General features: G+C 43.8%; 1 protein-coding gene across 1 annotated transcript in view; it reads right to left on the bottom strand.

The window, feature by feature from the left end:
* Window positions 1-1029: 1029 nt before the first annotated feature.
* catip (ciliogenesis associated TTC17 interacting protein) overlaps window positions 1030-20986 on the bottom strand; it is an 86391-nt gene continuing 66434 nt past the window's right edge. The window contains exons 7-10 of the mRNA XM_043694601.2: window positions 20719-20843; window positions 12221-12297; window positions 8199-8287; window positions 1030-1330 (exon numbers count right to left, since the gene is read on the bottom strand). Coding sequence (XP_043550536.2) covers window positions 1109-1330; window positions 8199-8287; window positions 12221-12297; window positions 20719-20843 — 513 coding nt within the window. The 3' untranslated portion in view covers window positions 1030-1108. The remainder of the gene's footprint in view (window positions 1331-8198; window positions 8288-12220; window positions 12298-20718; window positions 20844-20986) is intronic.

The raw sequence follows: 20986 nt of genomic DNA, 5'->3' as shown, positions 1-20986 counted from the left end.
AAAATTTGCTTGAAGGAAGCATTGCTAATAATGGCCCTTTCCTCCTCCAATTAACCCCTACCCTTCTGATAAAGGTCACTTCCCAGTTGAATCCTGGGAAATTTCAGGCTCCTTGGCCCCCAGCGTCCAAGTGCTAGTCATAAGTGAACAAGAAATCAAGGAATGATCCACTTCCGTTTGAGAATATTCACCTCCCTTGCAGGTATAAGCGTTGAGTAACAAGGTCGATTCCTGAAGAAGGGCTTATGCCCGAAACGTCGATTCTCCTGTTCCCTGGATGCTGCCTGACCTGCGCTTTTCCAGCAACACATTTCCAGCGCAGTACATCAACCCAGTTTCAAGTTTTTTTCATCAGAATGAAAGGAAAGTCTGGCTGGGTTAGACAGAGGCCTCTTCTACAATGACTAGAAGAAAGTGAGGATTGGAGATCAGAAGTTTGTTTTGTGCAGGTGTACTGATTGGGTCAACAGGAGAGGAAGGACTGATGACGATCTTCTACTGAAACATAGACTCTCTGCTACGACCTGACCTGCGCTGTACCAGTGCCCCACATTTTAAAATTCTTTCACAAAGAGCAAAGAAATTTTTTTCAAAAGGCAGCAATGACCTGATTACCAATTTCATATAATTAAGGTGGTGCCAAGTGCATTGTTTTCACCTATTTAAAAATCATCACACAATAGGCCATGGTTTTTGGTTCCCTTCCAATGGGCTTTTATCGGGATTAATGTAAGTACCTCATGGTTTATCTACGATCTGGTCCCAAGAACCTGGGAGAAAGCAGCAGATCTCAGTGGATTGCAGCTGTTCCACATTAACCCTGGACTGGTAATGTCTTAACTAAAATTCTCATCTTTGGTTGCCCCCCACTAGCTCTTGTAACTGTTTACAAATCTTGGCACACATTCACTTCTGGATTTTTTTTGCACCTTTTGATTTTGAGATTTGCAGCTGTGCATTGAGATAAGACCAGAGCAAACATTTTGGATATCATGTGGCATTCTGCCAAATTGCACGTGAAGTAAAAAGCACTTTGGACGACTTTAATGTGTTGAGGTGCTACATAAATGTCAGTGGCTGCAAAGCGATTTGTATATCAACAAACGTTTCATTTTGAATCTCCCTGTTCTTTGAAGGGGCTTGACTTGTTTGAGGTCAGGAAGGTGTTTTGTTCTGTGTGTAAGGTGGAGAAAGGGGCAAAATATTCTGCAGCAAATGTAACGACGTCTTCTGGTTTCCGGAGGAGGAGAAACTCTAGGAAGTCAGCCAGCAAGGATCTCAACTCTGGGTGGTGCCTTAGGTAGCTATTGTAGTCAGCCTTGAGTGCCTCCTGAAAGACAAGAGATGTGTTAACCAGCCATTTGGAGACATTAAATAATCTCAAAAATACATGCATGTGGAGGTCGAGGCAGAATTAGGACTGGGTTAGGCTATTCAACCCATCAGGTCAGGCAGCATCCAAGAAACAAGGATATTAACATTTCGGGCAAAAGCCCTTCATCATTCCTGATGAAGGGCTTTTGCCCGAAACGTTGATTTTCCTGCTCCTCGGATGCTGCCTGATCTGCTGTGCTTTTCCAGCAGCACTCCAGTCCAGACTCTGATTTCCAGCATCTGCAGACCTCACTTTTGCCTATTCAGCCCATCAGACCTGTTCCACTAGAAGGCCACAAGAGTAAAAATGAACCATTTGGCCCAACTGGTCTGGTCTGCCACTCGATCATGGCTGATATCTTTCTTTAGGAGAAAGTGAGGACTGCAGATGCTGGAGATCAGAGTCAAGAGTGTGGTGCTGGAGAACTACAGCAAGTCTAGCTCCTTGGATGCTGCCTGAATTGCTGTGCTTTTCCAGCATCACACTCTCGATATCTTTCTTAACCCTATTCTCCTGCCTTCCTCCTGTAACCCTTGATCCCTTTACCAATTATTATGTATCAGACCAAAACACATCAAGGATATAGCCTGACCCTAATGATAGTGGGTCATGTCTTTTGGTGGCGAGTTGGTGTTCGTGTATCCTGGTGGCTAGTTTTCTGCCTGTCTGTCCGATGTAGTCTTTGTTACAGTCCTTGCATGGTATTTTGTAAATCACATTCAATTTTTTGGTTGTTTATATAGGGTTCTTCAGGTTCATCAGCCGCTGTTTAAGCGTGTTGGTAGGTTTGTGGACTACCATGACGCCAAGGGGTCAGAGTAGCCTGGTGATCATTTCAGAGATGTCTTTGATGTATGGTATTGTGGCTAGAGTTTCTGAGTATGTTGTGTAACAGAGCCATTACATTGACCATTACTGGCATAACGTAACAGAGCCATTACATTGACCATTACTGGCATAACGTAACAGAGCCGTTACATTGACCATTACTGGCATAATGTAACAGAGCCGTTACATTGACCATTACTGACATAACGTAACAGAGCCGTTACATTGACCATTACTGACATAACGTAACAGAGCCGTTACATTGACCATTACTGGCATAACGTAACAGAGCCGTTACATTGACCATTACTGGCATAACGTAACAGAGCCGTTACATTGACCATTACTGGCATAACGTAACAGAGCCGTTACATTGACCATTACTGGCATAACGTAACAGAGCCGTTACATTGACCATTACTGGCATAATGTAACAGAGCCGTTACATTGACCATTTTTCAGTCCTCTCCACTGATTCGGAAAAATAACTTCCAATGCCTCTACAATCTCCTCAATTATCTCCTTCAGAACCCTGGGACGCATTCTATCTGTTCCGGATAATTTATCTACCTTCAGACCTTTCAACATACCCAGCACCTCCGCCTTGGTGATGGTCACTACACTCATCTCTTCCCTCTGACTCTCTTGAAGTTCTGGTATGCTGCTGGTCTCTTCCACTGTGAAAACTGATGCAAAGTACCTGTTCAGTTCCTCTGCCATTTCTTTGTTTCCTACTTCTATCTCTCCAGCCTCATTTTCCCGTGGTCCAATCTTGCCTCCCTCTCACTTTTTAGTATCTAAAAAAGCTCTTGTCATCTTCTTTTAGATTATTAGCTTATTCTCAAATTTAATCTTTTCCACTCCCCACCACCATATTGCTTTCTTAATTATCTTCTGCTGGTTTTGGAAAGCTTCCCACTAATCCTCACCACATTGTATGATTTTTCTTTCATCCTGTTAGTCATGGTTGCTTCATCTCACAGCGCCAGAGACCCGGGTTCAATTCCTGCCTCAGGCGATTGACTGGGGAGTTTGCACATTCTCCCCGTATCTGCGTGGGTTTCCTCTGGGTGCTCCGGTTTCCTTCCACAGTCAAAAATTGTGCAGGTCAGGTGAATTGGCCATGTTAAATTGCCCGTAGTGTTAGGTGCAGGGGTAAACGTAGGGAAATGGGTCTGGGTGAGTGCGCTTCGGAGGATCGGTGTGGACTTGTTGGGCCGAAGGGCCTGTTTCCACACTGTAAGTAATCTAAGTAATCTAATCTAAGTAATCTTCCCCTTCATATGTTTCTTTTTCTTTGTGATAAATTTCTGCTGTGCATCCTGAATTATTCGCAGAAACTGCTGCCACTGCTGCTCCACCATCTTCCCTGCTGTGCTCCCATTCCAATCAACTCTGGTCAGCTCCTCCCCATGTCTTTGTAGTTATCGAGTCATAGAGATGTACAGCACCAGATATCCCAACCCAATCTAGTCCCACCTGCCAGCACCCGGCCCATATCCCTCCAAACCTTTCCTATTCATATACCCATTCTGATGCCTTTAAAATGTTGTAATTGTACCAGCCTCCATGACTTCCTCTGGCAGCTCATTCCATACACTCACCACTCTCTGTGTGAAAAAGTTGCCCCTTAGGTCTCTTTTATATCTTTCCCCTCTCACCCTAAACCTATGCCCCTCTAGTTCTGGACTCCCCACCCCAGGGAAAAGGCTTTGTCTATGTATCATATCAATGCCCCACGTGATTTGTAAACCTCTATAAGGTCATCCCTCAGCCTCCGACGCTCCAGGGAAAACAGTTCTAGCCTGTTCAGCCTCACCCTGTAGCTCAAATCCTCCAACCCTGGCAACATCCTTATAAATCTCTGAACCATTTCAAGTTTCACAACATCTTTACTCAATTGTAATACCATTACAGCTGATTCAGTCTTCTCTCTCTCAAACTACAGGGTGAATTCTATGATACTGATCATTGTCCCCTAGGAGTTTCTTTACTTCCACAGCCTAATCAAGTTTGCAACATTACATTTCACCAAATCCGGAATTGCGTGTTCCTTCGTGGCTTTACCACAAGCTACTCCAAAAAAGCATCCCGTAGACATTCTACGAATCTCTTTCCTTGAGATCCACTATCAATCTGACTTTCCCAGTCCACCTGTGTACTGAAGTCCCTCATGATTATTGTAATAGTGCCTTTTTACATGTCTTTCCTATCTCCTGACTTATGTTCTTCCCCACATCCTGTCTTCCATGAGCAGGCCTGTACACAACTCCCATTGGGTCTTTCTCGACTTTTCCCGCACAGATTCTATACCTTCCAACTCTATTTCACATTGATTTAATTTCATTTCTTACCAACCCCTTTGCCCATCTGCCTGCCTTTTCAATAGGATGTGTCTCCTTGGATATTTCGGTCCCAGCTCTGATCTCCTTACAGCCACATCTCCATGATACCCACAACATCATGCCTGCCAATTTCAATCTGTGTTACAAGCTCATTCAACTTGTTTCATATAATGCTTGGCATTTAAGTACAACACTCTCAGTCCTGTATCAAAAAGTGTGGTGCTGGAAAAGCACAGCCAATCAGGCAGCATCCGAAGAGCAGGAGAGTGGACATGTTGAGCGTAAGCTCTTCACCCCCGTTCTCCTAGTTGTCCCTTTACCTGCTGTGCCTGAAGTTAGATTACTGAGCCTTTCCATACTCTGCCCATTACTTGTTCTTGAAACTTTAACAATCTCTGCTGAGTCCTCCCCCCTTTAATGTGTTCCATTATTTTCTATGTAAGTGATCCTATTCCTCCACTATTGAATTCATTCTTGGCTGATCCCTTAACTCACTCTCCTGCCTTATCGCTTGTTATTGACCAGACCCCCTCAATTTATTTTAAGAATGTACTCTATACCCTAACTTTTTTTTGTTTTAAAGGTAGATGGCAAATGCCGTGGTTCCAGATACAATGCAACTGGTCAAACTACCCGATGTTAAGCATAACACAATTTATTTAAACGCTTTAGTTAACATACAAACAGAAGAAAGAGGAATTTGGAATAACAACTATTGGAAAACTTAACAGGATAACAGATACAATACCTATTACTAATTAACCGTTCCAATATAGTAACGTCCCATAACCACACTCCTCAGCAAAAAGGCAAACTCAGAAACAGATTCTCACATGCAGTTCTCTAATCCAGGAGGAAAAAGCATTAAGAGAAAATTCAGAGGATGTAGCAGCTGGGAGACATTCACTGAAGCTTCCAATTCTTTTGAAACCCCAAAGTCTTCTGCTTAAAATTAAACCTAAAAAATGACTAGAAATCCTGGTCTGTAAGAGATGAGCCCTCCCAGGCTGCATCCATTGTTCCAACTTTAAAACAAACACCAACCCCTCGCAAATTGGTCTCCTTCCTATCAGAAAGCTGTTGTGAAACTTGAAAGGGTTCAAAAAAGATTTACAAAGATGTTGCCAGGGTTGGAGGATTTGATTTATAGGGAGAGGATGAACAGGCTAGAACTGTTTTCCCTGGAGCGTCAGAGGCTGAGGGGTGACCTTATAGAGATTTACAAAATTATGAGGAGCATGGATAGGATAAATAGACAAAGTCTTTTCCCTGGAGTCAGGGAGTCCAGAACTAGAGGGCATAGGTTTAGGATGAGAGGGGAAAGATATAAAAGAGACTTACGGGACAACTTTGTATGTGTATGGAATGAGCTGAGGAGAAAGTAAGGCCTGCAGATGCTGGAGATCAGAGCTGGAAATGTGTTGCTGGAAAAGCGCAGCAGGTCAGGCAGCATCCAGGAAACAGGAGAAGGGCTTATGCCCTTTCCTGAAGAAGGGCTTATGCCCGAAACGTCGATTCTCCTGTTCCCTGGATGCTGCCTTGACCTGCTGCGCTTTTCCAGCAACACATTTCCAGTATGGAATGAGCTGCCAGAGGATGTGGTGGAGGCTGGTAAAATTGCAACATTTAAGAGATATTTGGATGGGTATATGAATTGGAAGGGTTTGGAGGGATATGGGCCGGGTGCTAGCAGGCAGGACTAGATTGGGTTGGGATATCTGGTCGTCATGAACCGAAGGGTCTGTTTCCATGCTGTACATCTCTATGACTCTATGACTAAATTATTTACTTTCTTAGAGACAGCTCCTTACCTCTGCCTTACAACATCAATTATAAAAAAAAAGCAGGACAAAATAACTTCTTCTAGTGACAGTATCATCACACAACATATACCCTCGACTCCAATATCAATCAAGTATAATCAAGTTTAATTTTGCTTTGAACATTATAAATGACTCATTGGGAAAGAGAATTCCAGAGGCTAATGACCCTTTACGATAAGAATTCCCTCTCAGCTCTATCTTAAATGGAGGATCCATTATCTTTAATCTTTCCTTCAATTTCTATATTCCTCCAGTGGAGGATATATACTCCAACATCTTCCCTGTTGAACCTCACAGAACCTTACATATTACTATCACCACTTGTTTATCTAAACTGTAATGGTCATTGGCTCAATCTTTCCTTGTGAGCTAATCCTTTCAGCCCAGGAACTATTCTAGTGAATCTATTCTGATCTACTTCTAAAGCAAGCATATCCTTCCTTTGAAACCAAAACCATACACAGAACGTTCGCTGTTGTCTCAGACAAGGATATGATAATATCATGTGAAATCATCTAATGCCACCCTTGAATGCCTTGATTAAGCTCACCATCACCATACTGCCAGGCAGTGCACTCCAGACCCTAACTACTTGTTTGTATAATAGGGTCCTATCATATCCCTCTTGATTTTGAACTTTTTATGAACGGGAACAGTTTCTCCTTATCTATTTTGTCCAGAACCTTGTGATGTTGGAAACTGTCAAATCGTTTTTTAGCCTCCTCATTTCCAAGGAACAGTTCCAATCTCTCCACCTTCATGATTGAAGTTTATCACTCCAGTAGAATGATCAAGGCTCCTTCAACATCACCTTCTAAACCTACAACCTTTACCATCTAGAAGGACAAAGACAGCAGGTTCCCTTCCAAACCACACAGTCCTGACTTGGAAAAATAACACTATTCCTTTAGTGTCACTGAGCACCAGTGCAGCATTCGGTAAGTCAATGCACTGAGCAGTGAATCAGTGTTGAACAGCAATAAAGCATACTGTGATTGAATGCACTGAGCAGCAATGCAGCATTCTGAGATTCAATGCACTGAGCAGCAATGCAGCATTCTGTGATTGAATGCACTGAACACCAATGCAGCATTCTGTGATTCAATGCACTGAACACCAGTGCAGCATTCTGTGATTCAATGCACTGAGCAGCAATGCAGCATTCTGTGATTGAATGCACTGAACACCAGTGCAGCATTCTGTGATTCAATGCACTGAGCAGCAATGCAGCATTCTGTGATTCAATGCACTGAGCAGCAATGCAGCATTCTGTGATTGAATGCACTGAACACCAGTGCAGCATTCTGTGATTCAATGCACTGAGCAGCAATGCAGCATTCTGTGATTCAATGCACTGAGCAGCAATGCAGCATTCTGTGATTGAATGCACTGAACACCAGTGCAGCATTCTGTGATTCAATGCACTGAGCAGCAATGCAGCATTCTGTGATTCAATGCACTGAGCAGCAATGCAGCATTCTGCGATTGAATGCACTGAACACCAGTGCAGCATTCTGTGATTCAATGCACTGAGCAGCAATGCAGCATTCTGTGATTCAATGCACTGAGCAGCAATGCAGCATTCTGTGATTGAATGCACTGAACACCAGTGCAGCATTCTGTGATTCAATGCACTGAGCAGCAATGCAACATTCTGTGATTCAATGCACTGAGCAGCAATGCAGCATGTGAGTCAATGTATTGTGACACAGCACGTCTAATTTTTCATCAGTTTTGCAGATAGGCAAGAGCTAAAAATGACAAAATTTCAGCAATTTATGTTTGGATTGAGTGCAGGCCCCGGTACAAGTAGCTATAAATTGGTACCGTTCTGTCAATAAATTTAGAATACAGCTGCAGGTCTTCTTCCCAAATCAAGGGCTTCTTCTCAAAGACTGGTTTAGGTTCCTCTTCATCTGCAAAAGTTCAGAAACAAAAGGAAATTATCCTTAAATTGATAATTTTAAGATCTCCTATAAATCCATTTGATGGTACAATGAGGATTGGGCCACTGAAGGGGGTGAGTCAATCATAAGGAGTGGGAGATCTATCTGAAGCAATACTGAAGGATAAAGAGGTGGGAATGTGGGAGGATAAGGGGAGGGTGGGAATGTGTTATCTTGTGGAAGAGGGTTGGGCGGGGGGGGGGGAGGAGCGAGGATATTGAGATGACGGTGGCAGTCAGTGTTAAACAATGGAACTCATTTTCCTTTCCCTTTTGCATTCAATAGGTGCGTGCAACAGGGTAGGTTGTACAATTGGGGGAAGGGTAAATACGATGCTGTAAGACAGGATCTGAGGAGCATAAGTTGGGAGCACAGGCTGTCAGGGAAGGATGTCGTGGAAATGTGGAACTTTTTCAAGGAACAGATACGACGTATGCACCTGTCAGGCAGGAAAGAGATGGTTGTGTGAGGGAATCTTGGTTGACGAGGGAGGTTGAATGTCTTGTAAAGAGGAAGAAGGAGGCTTACATAAGGTTGAGGAAACAAGGTTCAGATAGAGCAGTGGAGGGATACAGAATAGCCAGAAGGGAACTGAAGAAAGGGATTAGGAGAGCTAAGAGAGGGCATGAAAAATCTTTGGCGGATAGGATCAAGGATAACCCCAAGGCATTTTATGCGTATGTGAGAAACATGAGAATGACGAGAACGAGGGTAGGTCCGATCAAGGACAGTAGTGGGAGATTGTGTATTGAGTCGGAAGAGATAGGAGAGGTCTTGAATGAGTACTTTTCTTCAGTATTTACAAACGAGAGGGACCGTATTGTTGAAGAGGAGAGTGTGAAACGGACTGGTAAGCTAGAAGAGATACTTGTTAGGAAGGAAGATGTGTTGGACATTTTGAACAACTTGAGGATAGACAAGTCCCCCGGGCCTGACGGGATATATCCTAGGATTATGTGGGAAGCAAAAGAGGAAATCGCAGAAACATTGGCAATGATCTTTTCGTCTTCACTGTCAACGGGGGTGGTACCAGGGGACTGGAGAGTGGCGAATGTTGTGCCCCTGTTCAAAAAAGGGAATAGGGATAACCCCGGGAATTACAGGCCAGTTAGTCTTACTTCGGTGGTAGGCAAAGTAATGGAAAGGGTATTGAGGGATAGGATTGATGAGTATCTGGAAAGACACTGCTTGATTAGGGACAGCCAGCACGGATTTGTGAAGGGTAGGTCTTGCCTTCCAAGTCTTATTGAATTCTTTGAGGAGGTGACCAAGCATGTGGATGAGAGTAGAGCAGTGGATGTAGTGTACATGGATTTTAGTAAGGCATTTGATAAGGCTCCCCATGGTAGGCTTATGCGGAAAGTCAGGAGGCATGGGCTAGAGGGAAATTTGGCCATTTGGATAGAGAACTGCTGTTAAAACTCAGGTGCTGCCAGACCTGCTGAGTTTTTACAGCAGTTTGTTTTCATTTCTGATTTCCAGCATCCGCAATTCTTTTGGTTTTTTGAAAGGTACTAGGGATATGAACCAAAGATAGGTTTATAGAGTTGGACTACAGGTTACAAGGGTCCCATCTCTCAGCTTTGTACCTGAACTGAGGGGTGGTGACCCTCAGGTTATACTGACCACCAGCCATCGCTTCCTAATGAGAGTGAGACTATGGAAACTTTACCTGAGCATAAGCTGTTAAGTGGGGAGAGATGCCCACATTGTGTCATAGGTAGAAGATAGGCCCAATTACTGATGAACAGTAAATAGGTTTATCACATGTTAAAGCTCAAGGTAAGGATAAATTTTCCATTATCCTATTGGACCAATGGGCTGTTCTCTCATTACAGTAAGTGTGAGATGACCGGTGGTAAAATTACCTATTACTTAGCAACTATTCACAATATACTACCAGTACTTCAAATCTGAAATAACTACAGAAAGTGCTGGTGAAACTCAGTAGATCAGTTAGAATCTTTCGAGAAAGAAGCAGAGTTAACATTTCGAGTCCAGTGCAACTCGGGTTCTTAAAAAATGGTCATATCAGATGTGACCTTTTGTTTAGAACCAGAATTGTATTGCACTCAAAATGTTAATTCAGCTTCTCTCTCTACAGTTTCTGACCGAGGTCCTGAGTTTCTCCAGAACTTACTGGTTTTATTTACTTAATAACTAGCTATTAAAATGACATTGAAGATATAGATGTTGCAGATGTTGTCTTGTCTTGTGAGACATCAGGCCCACCTGAAGAATAAGTTTACATTACCGCTTTAGCTTCATGCTATTAGCACAAAGGATAATAATTGAAGCACTGACAGAGCACATGGAGAAAGCCCTTAGCTTCCCTTCATATTATGGATGCAGTTTATCTCATGATGCCAGTTAACTCTTTCAAGCACAACATGAAACACTCCTATTATATCAGGAACAAACCTCCAAAATCACATGCTTGGTCACCTCCAAAACTCAAGAAAATCCAGCATGCAACCTATTTACCCTCCCTTATCACTTGCATCCTCTGCAAGACCAATATGTCATTCCTGTGATGTGGTACCCAGAACTGAATGTAGTCACTCCAGACACGGGCTGACTACAGCAGTATACAACTGTAGCATGACTTCATCCTTTTGTATTCTATCCTGTTAAGACAAAGGCCAACATTTCATTTGCCTTTGCATCTGTGCATATATTTTTAATGATTACTGTAAACATAATCCTAAATCTCTCTGCTCCCAGACTGTTCCTTGGTATTTAAAACCAGCTTGATTTATTCTCAGCTGAAATGTGTTGCTGAAACAGCGCAGCAGGTCAGGCAGCATCCAGGGAACAGGAGAATCGACGTTTCGGGCATAAGCCTTATTCTCATTCAACCTATGAATTAAGACTTGGATTACAGGATGCCACTCGGCCCCTCAAGCCTGCTTTGCCATTCAATAAGATTGTGGCTGATCTCATTCTACCCCTGAGGCCTCATTCCTGATGAAGGGCTTTTGCCCGAAACGTCGATTCTCCTGCTCCTTGGATTCTGCCTGACCTGCCGTGCTCACCAGCTCAGTGGTTAGCATTGCTGCCTCACAGCGTCAGGGATCTGGGTTTGAGTCCCACCTTGGGCACCGAGTCTGTGTGGAGTTTGCACATTCTCCCCGCGTCTGCGTGGGTTTCCCCCGGGTGCTCCAGTTTCCTTCCACAATCCAAAGATGTGCAGGTCAGGTGAATTGGCCATGCGAAATTGCCCACAGTGTTAGGTGATTTAGTCAGGGGTAAATATAGGGGTGGGGAGTGGGTCTTCGGAAGGTCGGTGTGGACTTATTGGGCCGGAGGGCCTGTTTCCACACTGTAGGGAATGGAATCTAATCTTTCCAGCACCACACTCTCGACTCCTCTCCATTCCAGTCTACCCTCAAATAACCTTTCACCCCTTGCTCACTCGGGTCTATCTACTTCTGCCATTAAAAAAAGACTCAAAGTCTCTGTTTCTACCATCTTTTAAGGAAGAGAATTCTAAAGAATCATGGCCCACAATGAGAAAAATTTCTCCTCATCTATTTCTTACATGGGCAGCCCCTTATTTTTAAAAAAAAGATCCCAAGTTCTAGGTTCTGTCACAAAAGGAAACTTCCTTTCAACATCCACCCAGTCAACACCCCTCAGGACTTTTCTGTATCAATCACATTTTTTTTCCTTTTTCTTCTGAACTCCACAACTTTTCTAAAACAGGGTTCCATTCAGCCCATCAAGACTGTGCTAGCTCTTTGAAGGAGCTGTCCAATTGGAGCCACTTCTCAGTTTTATAGCCGTGCAAATTAGCCCTTTTCAAACAAGACTTTTTTGGGTTCTGTGAATGAGCTCCTGTTCGCAGTCACCCCTGTGGGAAACATTCCCAGAGCAATGTCACAGGTCTAAAAATTACAGTACCTGCTTCTCTCAGGTGAGGTAACTGGGTCAGCACCATTGTAGCTGGGGAGCCCACTTGCACTCTGCTTGTTAAATGCCTACAAAAAGAGTGGATTGAACCATGAACATCAGTGATGAGTGAGCGGAGACAATGTCAAACTTGTAGAAACAGTAACACACTATAAAAAAGTCTTGAAGTGCTTCATTGACACTGAGCTACAGAAGGAACTATTACTATTAGATTAGATTAGGAGAAAGTAAGGACTGCAGATGCTGGAGATCCGAGCTGAAAAATGTGTTGCTGGAAAAGCGCAGCAGGTCAGGCAGCATCCATGGAGCAGGAGAATCGACGTTTTGGGCATATGCCCGAAACGTCGATTCTCCTGCTCCTTGGATGCTGCCTGACCTGCTGCGCTTTTCCAGCAACACATTTTTCAGTATTAGATTAGATTCCCAACAGTATGGAAACAGGTCATTTGGCACAAAAAGTCCACACTGATTCTCCAGAGAGTAACCCATCCAGACCTTATATTTACCCCTGACTAATGCACCTAACACTATGGGCAATTTAGCATGGCCAATTCACCCTGACCTACATATCTTTGGACTGTGGGAGGAAACCCGCACAGACACAGGGAGAATGTGCAAACTCCACACAGTCACCTGAGGCAGGAATTGAACCTGGGTCCCTGATGCTGTGAGACAGTTGAGCTAACCACAGAGCCACCTACTATGTTGAGAAGGAAATGAAAGAACACCTTTAAAATAGTGGAGAAGAGGATTACAGGAAAGTTCACATCCCTATTTTAACCTATATTTCTGCATCCCACTCCTTTGGGTCAGTTTTCCAATCGCATGCCCTGTTGCAGAATCTGGGAAATGCTAGCTAGTAAACTGGGGACATTGCAACAGGATGTGAGATTGTGACCCACAAACGTCTGATTATTGTTTGCAGCACCTCCCTCTCCTTCTGTGACCCTGCCCAATGGCAGAATCTGTTGGGCTTTTGCCTGAAGCGTTGATTTTCCTGCTCCTCGGATGCTGCCTGACCTGCTGTGCTTTTCCTGAACCACTCTAATCTTGACTCTAATCTCCAGCATCTGCACTCCTCACTTTCTCCCAGAATCTCTTCAATTCCCACTGAAGTAACTCAGTGGACATGTTGAACACAAGTTGTGGCACAATGGCAATGACAGTGAATTAGTAATGCAAAATCTCAGGGTAATGTTCTGGGGACATGGGAATTAATCCCATAATGGCAGGTGGTGAAGTTTGAATTCAATATTTTAAAAAAATATGCGAGTCTAATGGTGACCATGTCACCAGTGTTGGTTATGGATGGGATGCCAATTAAATTGCTGCTTTGTCCTGGATGGTATCTAAACTATCTTCATGAAGGCTGGTATCCCATCACCAAGTCACCCTTTAGTTATACACGCACGTTACATGACACTGACCCAGCGAGCTCAGAGATGACTCCAAATGTGAACAGAACCACTGAACATCCGGCTTATGTCTGTCAGCCAGAGGTCCTTGATTAGATAATGTCAACAGCCCCAATCAGGGAACTCATATCCCATAAGATTTACTTCAATCCAATCCTACAGTGTCATGCTCCTTGAGTGTTGTTGGAGCTGCACCCATCTAGGCAAGTGGGGAGTATTCCATCACACCAGAACAAAAATTGCTGGAAACTCAGCATCTTTGGAGAGAATGCAGAGTTAATGTTTTGAGTCCAGTGACCTTTCTTGCTTCTGGTCAGTGGTAGCCCCAGGATGTTGACTGTGCGGGATTCAGTGAAGGTAATATCATGGGGTGACAGTCAGATTCTCTCTTGTTGGAGAGATCATTGCCTGACATTTGTTAGGCACAAATATTTGCTATTTTTCAGCCCAATTTTGGATATCGTCCGGATATGCCTTTCATTTGCTTCAATACCTGAGGAGTTACAAAGGGTGCTGAACATTGTAATTGGGGAAGCAGTCATGGAGTGGTAATGTCAATGGTTTAGCAACCCAGAATCCAGGTTAGTGTGTTGGGGGTATGGATTTGAATCTCACAGTAGCAGATGGTGAAACTGGATAAAAGTATTGAATGCAAAGAAAGTCCAGTCTCGTGGTGACCACATAACCACTTTCAATTATCATAACTACTGATCTGGTTCACTAACATTCCTCAGGGAAGAAAGCTGCTGGTCTTGCCTACAGACAACTCCAAACCCACAGCAATGTGGTTGACTCTTAACTGTCCTCTGGCTGATTATGAGCAGACAAAAAATGCTAGCTAGCTTTACCCACATCCCACAAATGAACTTTTAAAAAAATCTAACTGACTTCAATTTTTCTAGCACTCTTTGATACCTGAAAACATACTCAGTCAAAACCAACCTTGATAATAGGGGTAGTCACTCTCACCTCACTTCGAAAGTTCAGCTTTTTTGTCCATGTCTACACCAAGGCTGCACAGAGACCAGGGGCTGAGTGGCCCTGGCAGAATACCAAATGAACATCAGTGAGCAGGTTGTTGCAAAGTCCTGCTTGATAACACTGCTCATGACATCTCCCTTCCATCATTTTACCAATGATCATGAGCAGACTGATGGGGCCAGACTGAATTGTCCTGCTTTTGTGTTCAGGGCGTACCTGGGCATTTTTCCACAGGTTGTTTCCACTGGTGGGTGAAACTAGAACTAGAGGGCACAGCCTCAAAATAACGGGGTCCAGATCTCGGACTGAGTTGTGGAGGGTCTTCTTTCCATGAATGGGTTGTGAATCTGTGGAATTCCCCGCCCAGTGAAGCACTTGAAATTACCTTGTTGAATGTTTTTAAGGCATAGATAGATTTTGAACAATAAAGGAATGAAGGATTATGGTGAGTTGGGAGGTAAGTCAAGCTGGGTCCACAAAAAGATCAGACATGATCTTACTGAATGGCAAAGCAGGGTCAACAGGTCAGATGGCCTACTAGTTTCCTGAAGAAGGGCTTATGCCCGAAACGTCGATTCTCCTGTTCCCTGGATGCTGCCTGACCTGCTGCGCTTTTCCAGCAACACATTTTCAATACTAGTTCTTATGTTGCCAGGTAGATGTTTGTAATGGAGCTGTACTGGAACAGCTTGACTAGGGACACAGCAAGTTCACGAACACCAGACTTCGCCTGCAATATTTTCAGGGCCCATAGACTTTTCAGTATCCAGTTTTTTCAGATGTTTCTTGATATCACATGGAATGCATTGATTTGGCTGAAGGAGGAAGGGATGCAGATGCTGGAGATCAGAGTCGAGTGTGTGTTGCTGGAAAAGTACAGCAGGTCAGGCAGCATCCGAGGAGCAGGAGAATCGATGTTTCGGGCATAATAGAACACAGAACATTGAACATTACAGCTCAGTACAGGCCCTTCAGCCCTCAATGTTGCATCAATCTGGGACACAATCTGAAGCCCATCAATCCTACACTATTCCATTTTCGTCCATATGTTTATCCAATGAGTCTACTCCTGTTGCAGGCAGGACGTTCCCCGCCTCTGAGTAAAGAAACTACCTATGACATCTGTCCTATATCTATCACCCTACAATTTAAAGCTATGTCCCCTCGTGTTAGCCATCTCCATCCAAGGAAAAAGGCTCTCACTGTCGACCCTATCTAACCCTCTGATTATCTTATATGTCTCAGTTAAGTCACCTCTCAACCTCCTCTCTAACGAAAATAAGTCCCACAGCCTTTCGTCACAAGACCTTCCCTCCATACCAGGCAACACCCTAGTAAATCTCCTCTGAACCCTTTCCAAAGCTTCCACATCCTTCTTATAATGCGGTGACCAGAACTGTACGCAATACTCCAAGTGCGGCCGCACCAGAGTTTTGTACAGCTGCAGCATGACCTCATGGCTCCGAAACTCAATCCCTCTACCAATAAAAGCTAACACACCATATACCTTCTCAACAACCCGATCAACCTGGGTGGCAACTTTCAGGGATCTATGCACATGGACACCGAGATCTCTCTGCTCATCTGCACTACCAAGAATCTTACCATTAGCCTAATACTCTGCATTCCTGTTACTCTTTTCAAAGTGAATCACCTCACACTTTTCCGCATTTAACTCCATTTGCCACCTCTCAGCCCAGCTCTGCAGCTTACCTGTGGCCCTCTGTAATTTACAACATCCTTTGTCACTACCCACAACTCTACTGACCTTAGTGTCATCCACAAATTTACTAACCCATCCTTCTATGACCTCATCTAGGTCATTTATAAAAATGATAAACAGCAGTGGCCCCAAAATAGACCCTTGAGGTACAACACAAGTAACTGAACTCCAGGATGAATATTTCCCATCAACCATCACCTCTGTCTTCTTTTAGCTCGCCAATTTCTGATCCAAACTGTTAATCACCCTCAATCCCATGCAGCCATATTTTGTACAATAGCCTACTGTTGAGGATCTTATCAAACACTTCACTGAAATCCATATGCACCACATCAACCACTTTACCCTCATCCAACTGTTTGGTCACCATCTCAAAGAACTCAATAAGGTTTGTGAGGCATGACCTACCCTTCACAAAACCGTGCTGACTACCCCTAATCAAATTATTCCTTTCTAGATGATGATAAATCCTAAGTCTTATAACCCTTTCCAACACTTTACCCATAACTGAAGTAAAGCTCACTGGTCTATAATTACCAGGTTGTCTCTACTCCCCTTCTTGAACAAGGGACTGCATTTGTTATTCTCCAGTGTTCTGGCACTATTCCTGTAGACAATGACGACATCAAGATCAAAGCCAAAGGTTCAGCAATCTCCTCCCTGGCTTCCCAGAGAATCCTAGGATAAATCCCATCCGGCCCAGGGGACTTATCTATTTTTACACTTCCCAGAATTGCTAACACCTCTTCCTTGTGAACCTCAATCCCATCTAGTCTAGTAGCCAGTATCTCAGTATTCTCCTCGACAACATTGTCTTTTTCTAGTATGAATACTGACGAAAAGTATTCATTTAGCCCTTCCCCTATCTTCTCTGACTCCACGCACAACTTCCCACTACTGCTCTTGATTGGCTCTAATCTTACTCTAATCATTCTTTTTTCCTGACATGCCTACAGAAGGCCTTAGGGTTTTCCTTGATCCTATTTGCCAACGACTTCTCATGTCCTCTCCTGGCTCTTAACTCTTTCTTTAGGTCTTTCTGGCTAACCTGTAACTCTCAAACACCCAAACTGAGCCTTTGCATCTCATCCTAGCATAAGCCTTCTTCTTCCTCTTGACTAGATATTCAACTTCCTTAGTAAACCACTGTTCCTGCGCTCAACAACCTCCTTCCTGCCTGACAGGTATATACTTATCAAGGATTCGCAATAGCTATTCCCTGAATAAGGTCCACATTTCAATTGTGTTCATCCCCTGCAGTTTCCTTCCTCATCCAATGCATCCTAAATCTTGTCTAATCACACCATAATTGCCTTTACCCCAGCGGTATATACCTATCCCTTTCCATCACTAAAGTAAACATAACCGAATTGTGGTCACTATCACCAAAGTGCTCAACTACCTCCAAATCTAACACCTGTCCAGGTTCATTACCCAGTACCAAATCTAATATGGCCTCGTCCCTTGTTGGCCTGTCTACATACTGTGTCAGGAAACCATCCTGTAGAAATTGGACAAAAACAAACCCATCTAAAGTACTTGAACTATAGTATTCCCAGTCAATATTTAGAAAGTTAAAGTCCCCCATAACAACCACCTTGTCACTCTCGCTCCTATCCAGGATCATCCTTGCTCTCCTGTCCTATTTGGAGGCCTATTGAAAACTCCCAAAAGGGTGACCTCTCCTTTCCTGTTTCTAACCTCAGTCCATACCACCTCAGTAGACAAGTCCTCCTTTCTGCCACCATAATACTGTCCTTAACTAAAAATTCCACACCTCACCCTGGCCCTTTTACCATCTTCTCTGTTTTTACTGAAACATCTAAATCCAGGAACGTGCAATAACCATTCCTGTCCTTGCTCTAACCATGTCTCCAAAATGGCCACAACATCGAAGTCCCAGGTACCAACCCATGATGCAAGTTCCCCCACCTTATTCCGGATGCTCCTGGCATTGAAATAGGCACACTTCAAACCAAATACTTGCTTGCTGGTGCATTCTTGCGACCTTGAAACCTTATTTCTGACCTCACTACTCTCAACCTCCTGTGTACTCGAACTACAATTTAGGTTCCCAACCCCCTGCTGAATTAGTTTAAACTCACCCAAAGAGCATTAGCAAATGCCCCCCCCCCCCCGGATAATGGTACTCCTCTGGTTCAGGTGAAGACCATCCTGTTTGCAGAGGTCCCACTACCCCAGAAAGAGCCCAAAACCAAGAATCCAAAACCCTCCTTCCTGCATCATCCCTGTAGCCACGTGTTCAACTCCTCTCTCTCCTATTCCTCGCTTCACTAGCACGTGGCACGGGCAACAAACCAGAGATGGATTAGTGGTGCTGGAAAAGCACAGCAGTTCAGTCAGCATCCTCAGGTACTGCCTAAACTGCTGTGCTTTTCCAGCACCACTAATCCAGAATCTGGTTTCCAGCATCTGCACTCATTGTTTTTACCTAACAAACCAGAGATAACAACTCTGTTTGTTCTAGCTCTAAGCTTCCACCCTAGCTCCCTGAATTTCTGCCTTAAATCCCCATCTCCCTTCCTGTCTACGTCATTGGTGCCTATGTGGACCATGACTTGAGGTGCTCCCCCTCCCCCTCAAGGATCCCGGAAACACAATCAGAGACAACATGAGCACTGCCACCTGGGAGGCAAGGCACCATCCGTGAGTCTCTCTCTTTCCCTGAGAACCTCCTATCTGTCCCCCTAACTATGGAGGCCTCAGTGACTAATGCTCTGCTCCTCTTCCCCCTTCCCTTCATAAGGCCTTCATCAGGAATCCTGATAAAGCTCCTGAGATGCTGCTGTGATTTTCCAGCACCACACTCTCGACATTAATTTGGCTGAAGACTGGCAACTATGAGGTTAAGGCCAAGACAGATCATCCTCTCAGTATATCCAGCTGAAGTTTCTAACTATTTCAGCCTTATCTGTTGCACTAATGTGCTGGGCTCCCCTTTCATTAAGCATAGGAATATTTGTGGAGCCTCCTCCTCTGATTACTTGTTTAATTGCTCTCCTTTATCACAAGACAACTTGAACATAAAAGGAAAGAGGTTATGCTTCAGTTATGTAGGGCTCTGGCAAGCTTGCATCTTGAAAACAGTGGTTTGGTCTCCTTATGTAAGGAAGGATGAAAATGCATTGCAGAGGTTCAGTGGAGGTTTACTAGGTTGGAATGAGTAGTATATTGTCCTGTGGTACAGCCTGGACTGGCTGGGCTTGTTCGCACTGGAGTTAGGCAATGTGAGAGATGATTTGATTGAAGTGTATAAGATGTTGAATGGTCTTGACCAAGTAGACGTGGAAAATATGTTTCCTCTTGTGAGTGTGTCCAGAATTAAGGGGCACAGTTTTAAAGTGAAAGGAGATCCTTTCAGGAAATAAATGAAGGAATTTCTTTCCCCTCAGAGGATTGTGCAACTTTGAAACTCTTTACCTCAGAAGACAGTAGAGGTGGAGTCATTGCATACCTATAAGAAGAGTAACAGGCAGGTGCAGCAGGTGGCAAAGAAGGCAGTTTGTATATTGGCCTTTAATAGCAAGAAGATTCTAGAACAGGAATAAGGATGTCTGATACACTTACATAAGGCATAGGTCAGGCCGCACCTGGAGTATCGTGTACAGTGTTGGTCTCCGTATCTGAGGAAGGATGTTCTTGCTATAGAGGAAGTGCAGCAAAGGTTTACCAAGTTCTTTCCAAGGTTAGCAGGAATGACCGTAAGAGAAGAGATTGAGTCAGTTAGGATTGTATTTACTAGAGTTTTGAAGAATGAAGGGTATTCATAGAAATATATAAAATTTGCGCAGGACTAGACAGGTTTGATGCAGGAAAATGTTCCCAAAGATGGGGGAGTCGAGAACCAGGGGTTATAGTTTAAGGGTAAGAGGTAAACCTTTTAGGACTGAGTTGAGGAGAAATTTCTTCCCTCAGAGAGTGGTGAGCCTGCGAAATTCATGATTGCAGAAGGTGCTTGAGGCTAAAACATTATGTGGCGAGAGGAATCAAGAAATTGGGGTGGAGTGGGTAGGTGAGACTAGAGTCTTGAGCTTGATCAGGCATGATCTTATTGAACAGCAGAGCAGGCATGAATGGTCAAATGGCCAACTGCTGTTCCAGTCTTCTATGTTTCAAATGAAGAGGTAGATAGATTTGTGTTAGGCAAATAAATCAAATGTTGTCAGGGCTGAGTGGGAATATAGAACTCAAAACACAAACAGATGAGCCATGGTCTAATGGAATGACTCAAGTACTTAAACTGGCAAATAAAGAAATACTGAAATATGTGCATACAAGATGAGCTAAATGGCCTTGTTCTGCAGCATAACATGTCTGTGATACAATGACGAGGCCTCTCTAGTACTCACCCAGATGACAGGAAGTTGGACTGCCAGTTCATGGGGCCGCTTGTCTCTGAGTGAATTGTCCTTTGGATGCCAAGAACTTGCCTTTCCTCTTTCCCGATCTTCATTGTTCTGTGTCCGAGATTCATCTGTTAAAGGAAAGATCGTTACAGGACAAGGAAAAATCAAATATCCAGAAGCTGCTGCAATCAGTGATCCATGAGATTATTTGCCCATTCCAGACAAAGGTATAATTCAACAAATGAAAGCATGTAAAATCTTGTACTTACAG

This window comes from Chiloscyllium plagiosum, unplaced genomic scaffold, assembly GCF_037043375.1.
Source record: "Chiloscyllium plagiosum isolate Xiang-an unplaced genomic scaffold, Cpla_swu_hap1 HiC_scaffold_7, whole genome shotgun sequence".
NCBI lineage: Eukaryota > Metazoa > Chordata > Chondrichthyes > Orectolobiformes > Hemiscylliidae > Chiloscyllium > Chiloscyllium plagiosum.
The sequence above is the reverse complement of the archived record's forward strand: the minus strand, read 5'-3'. Positions and strand labels throughout refer to the sequence as shown.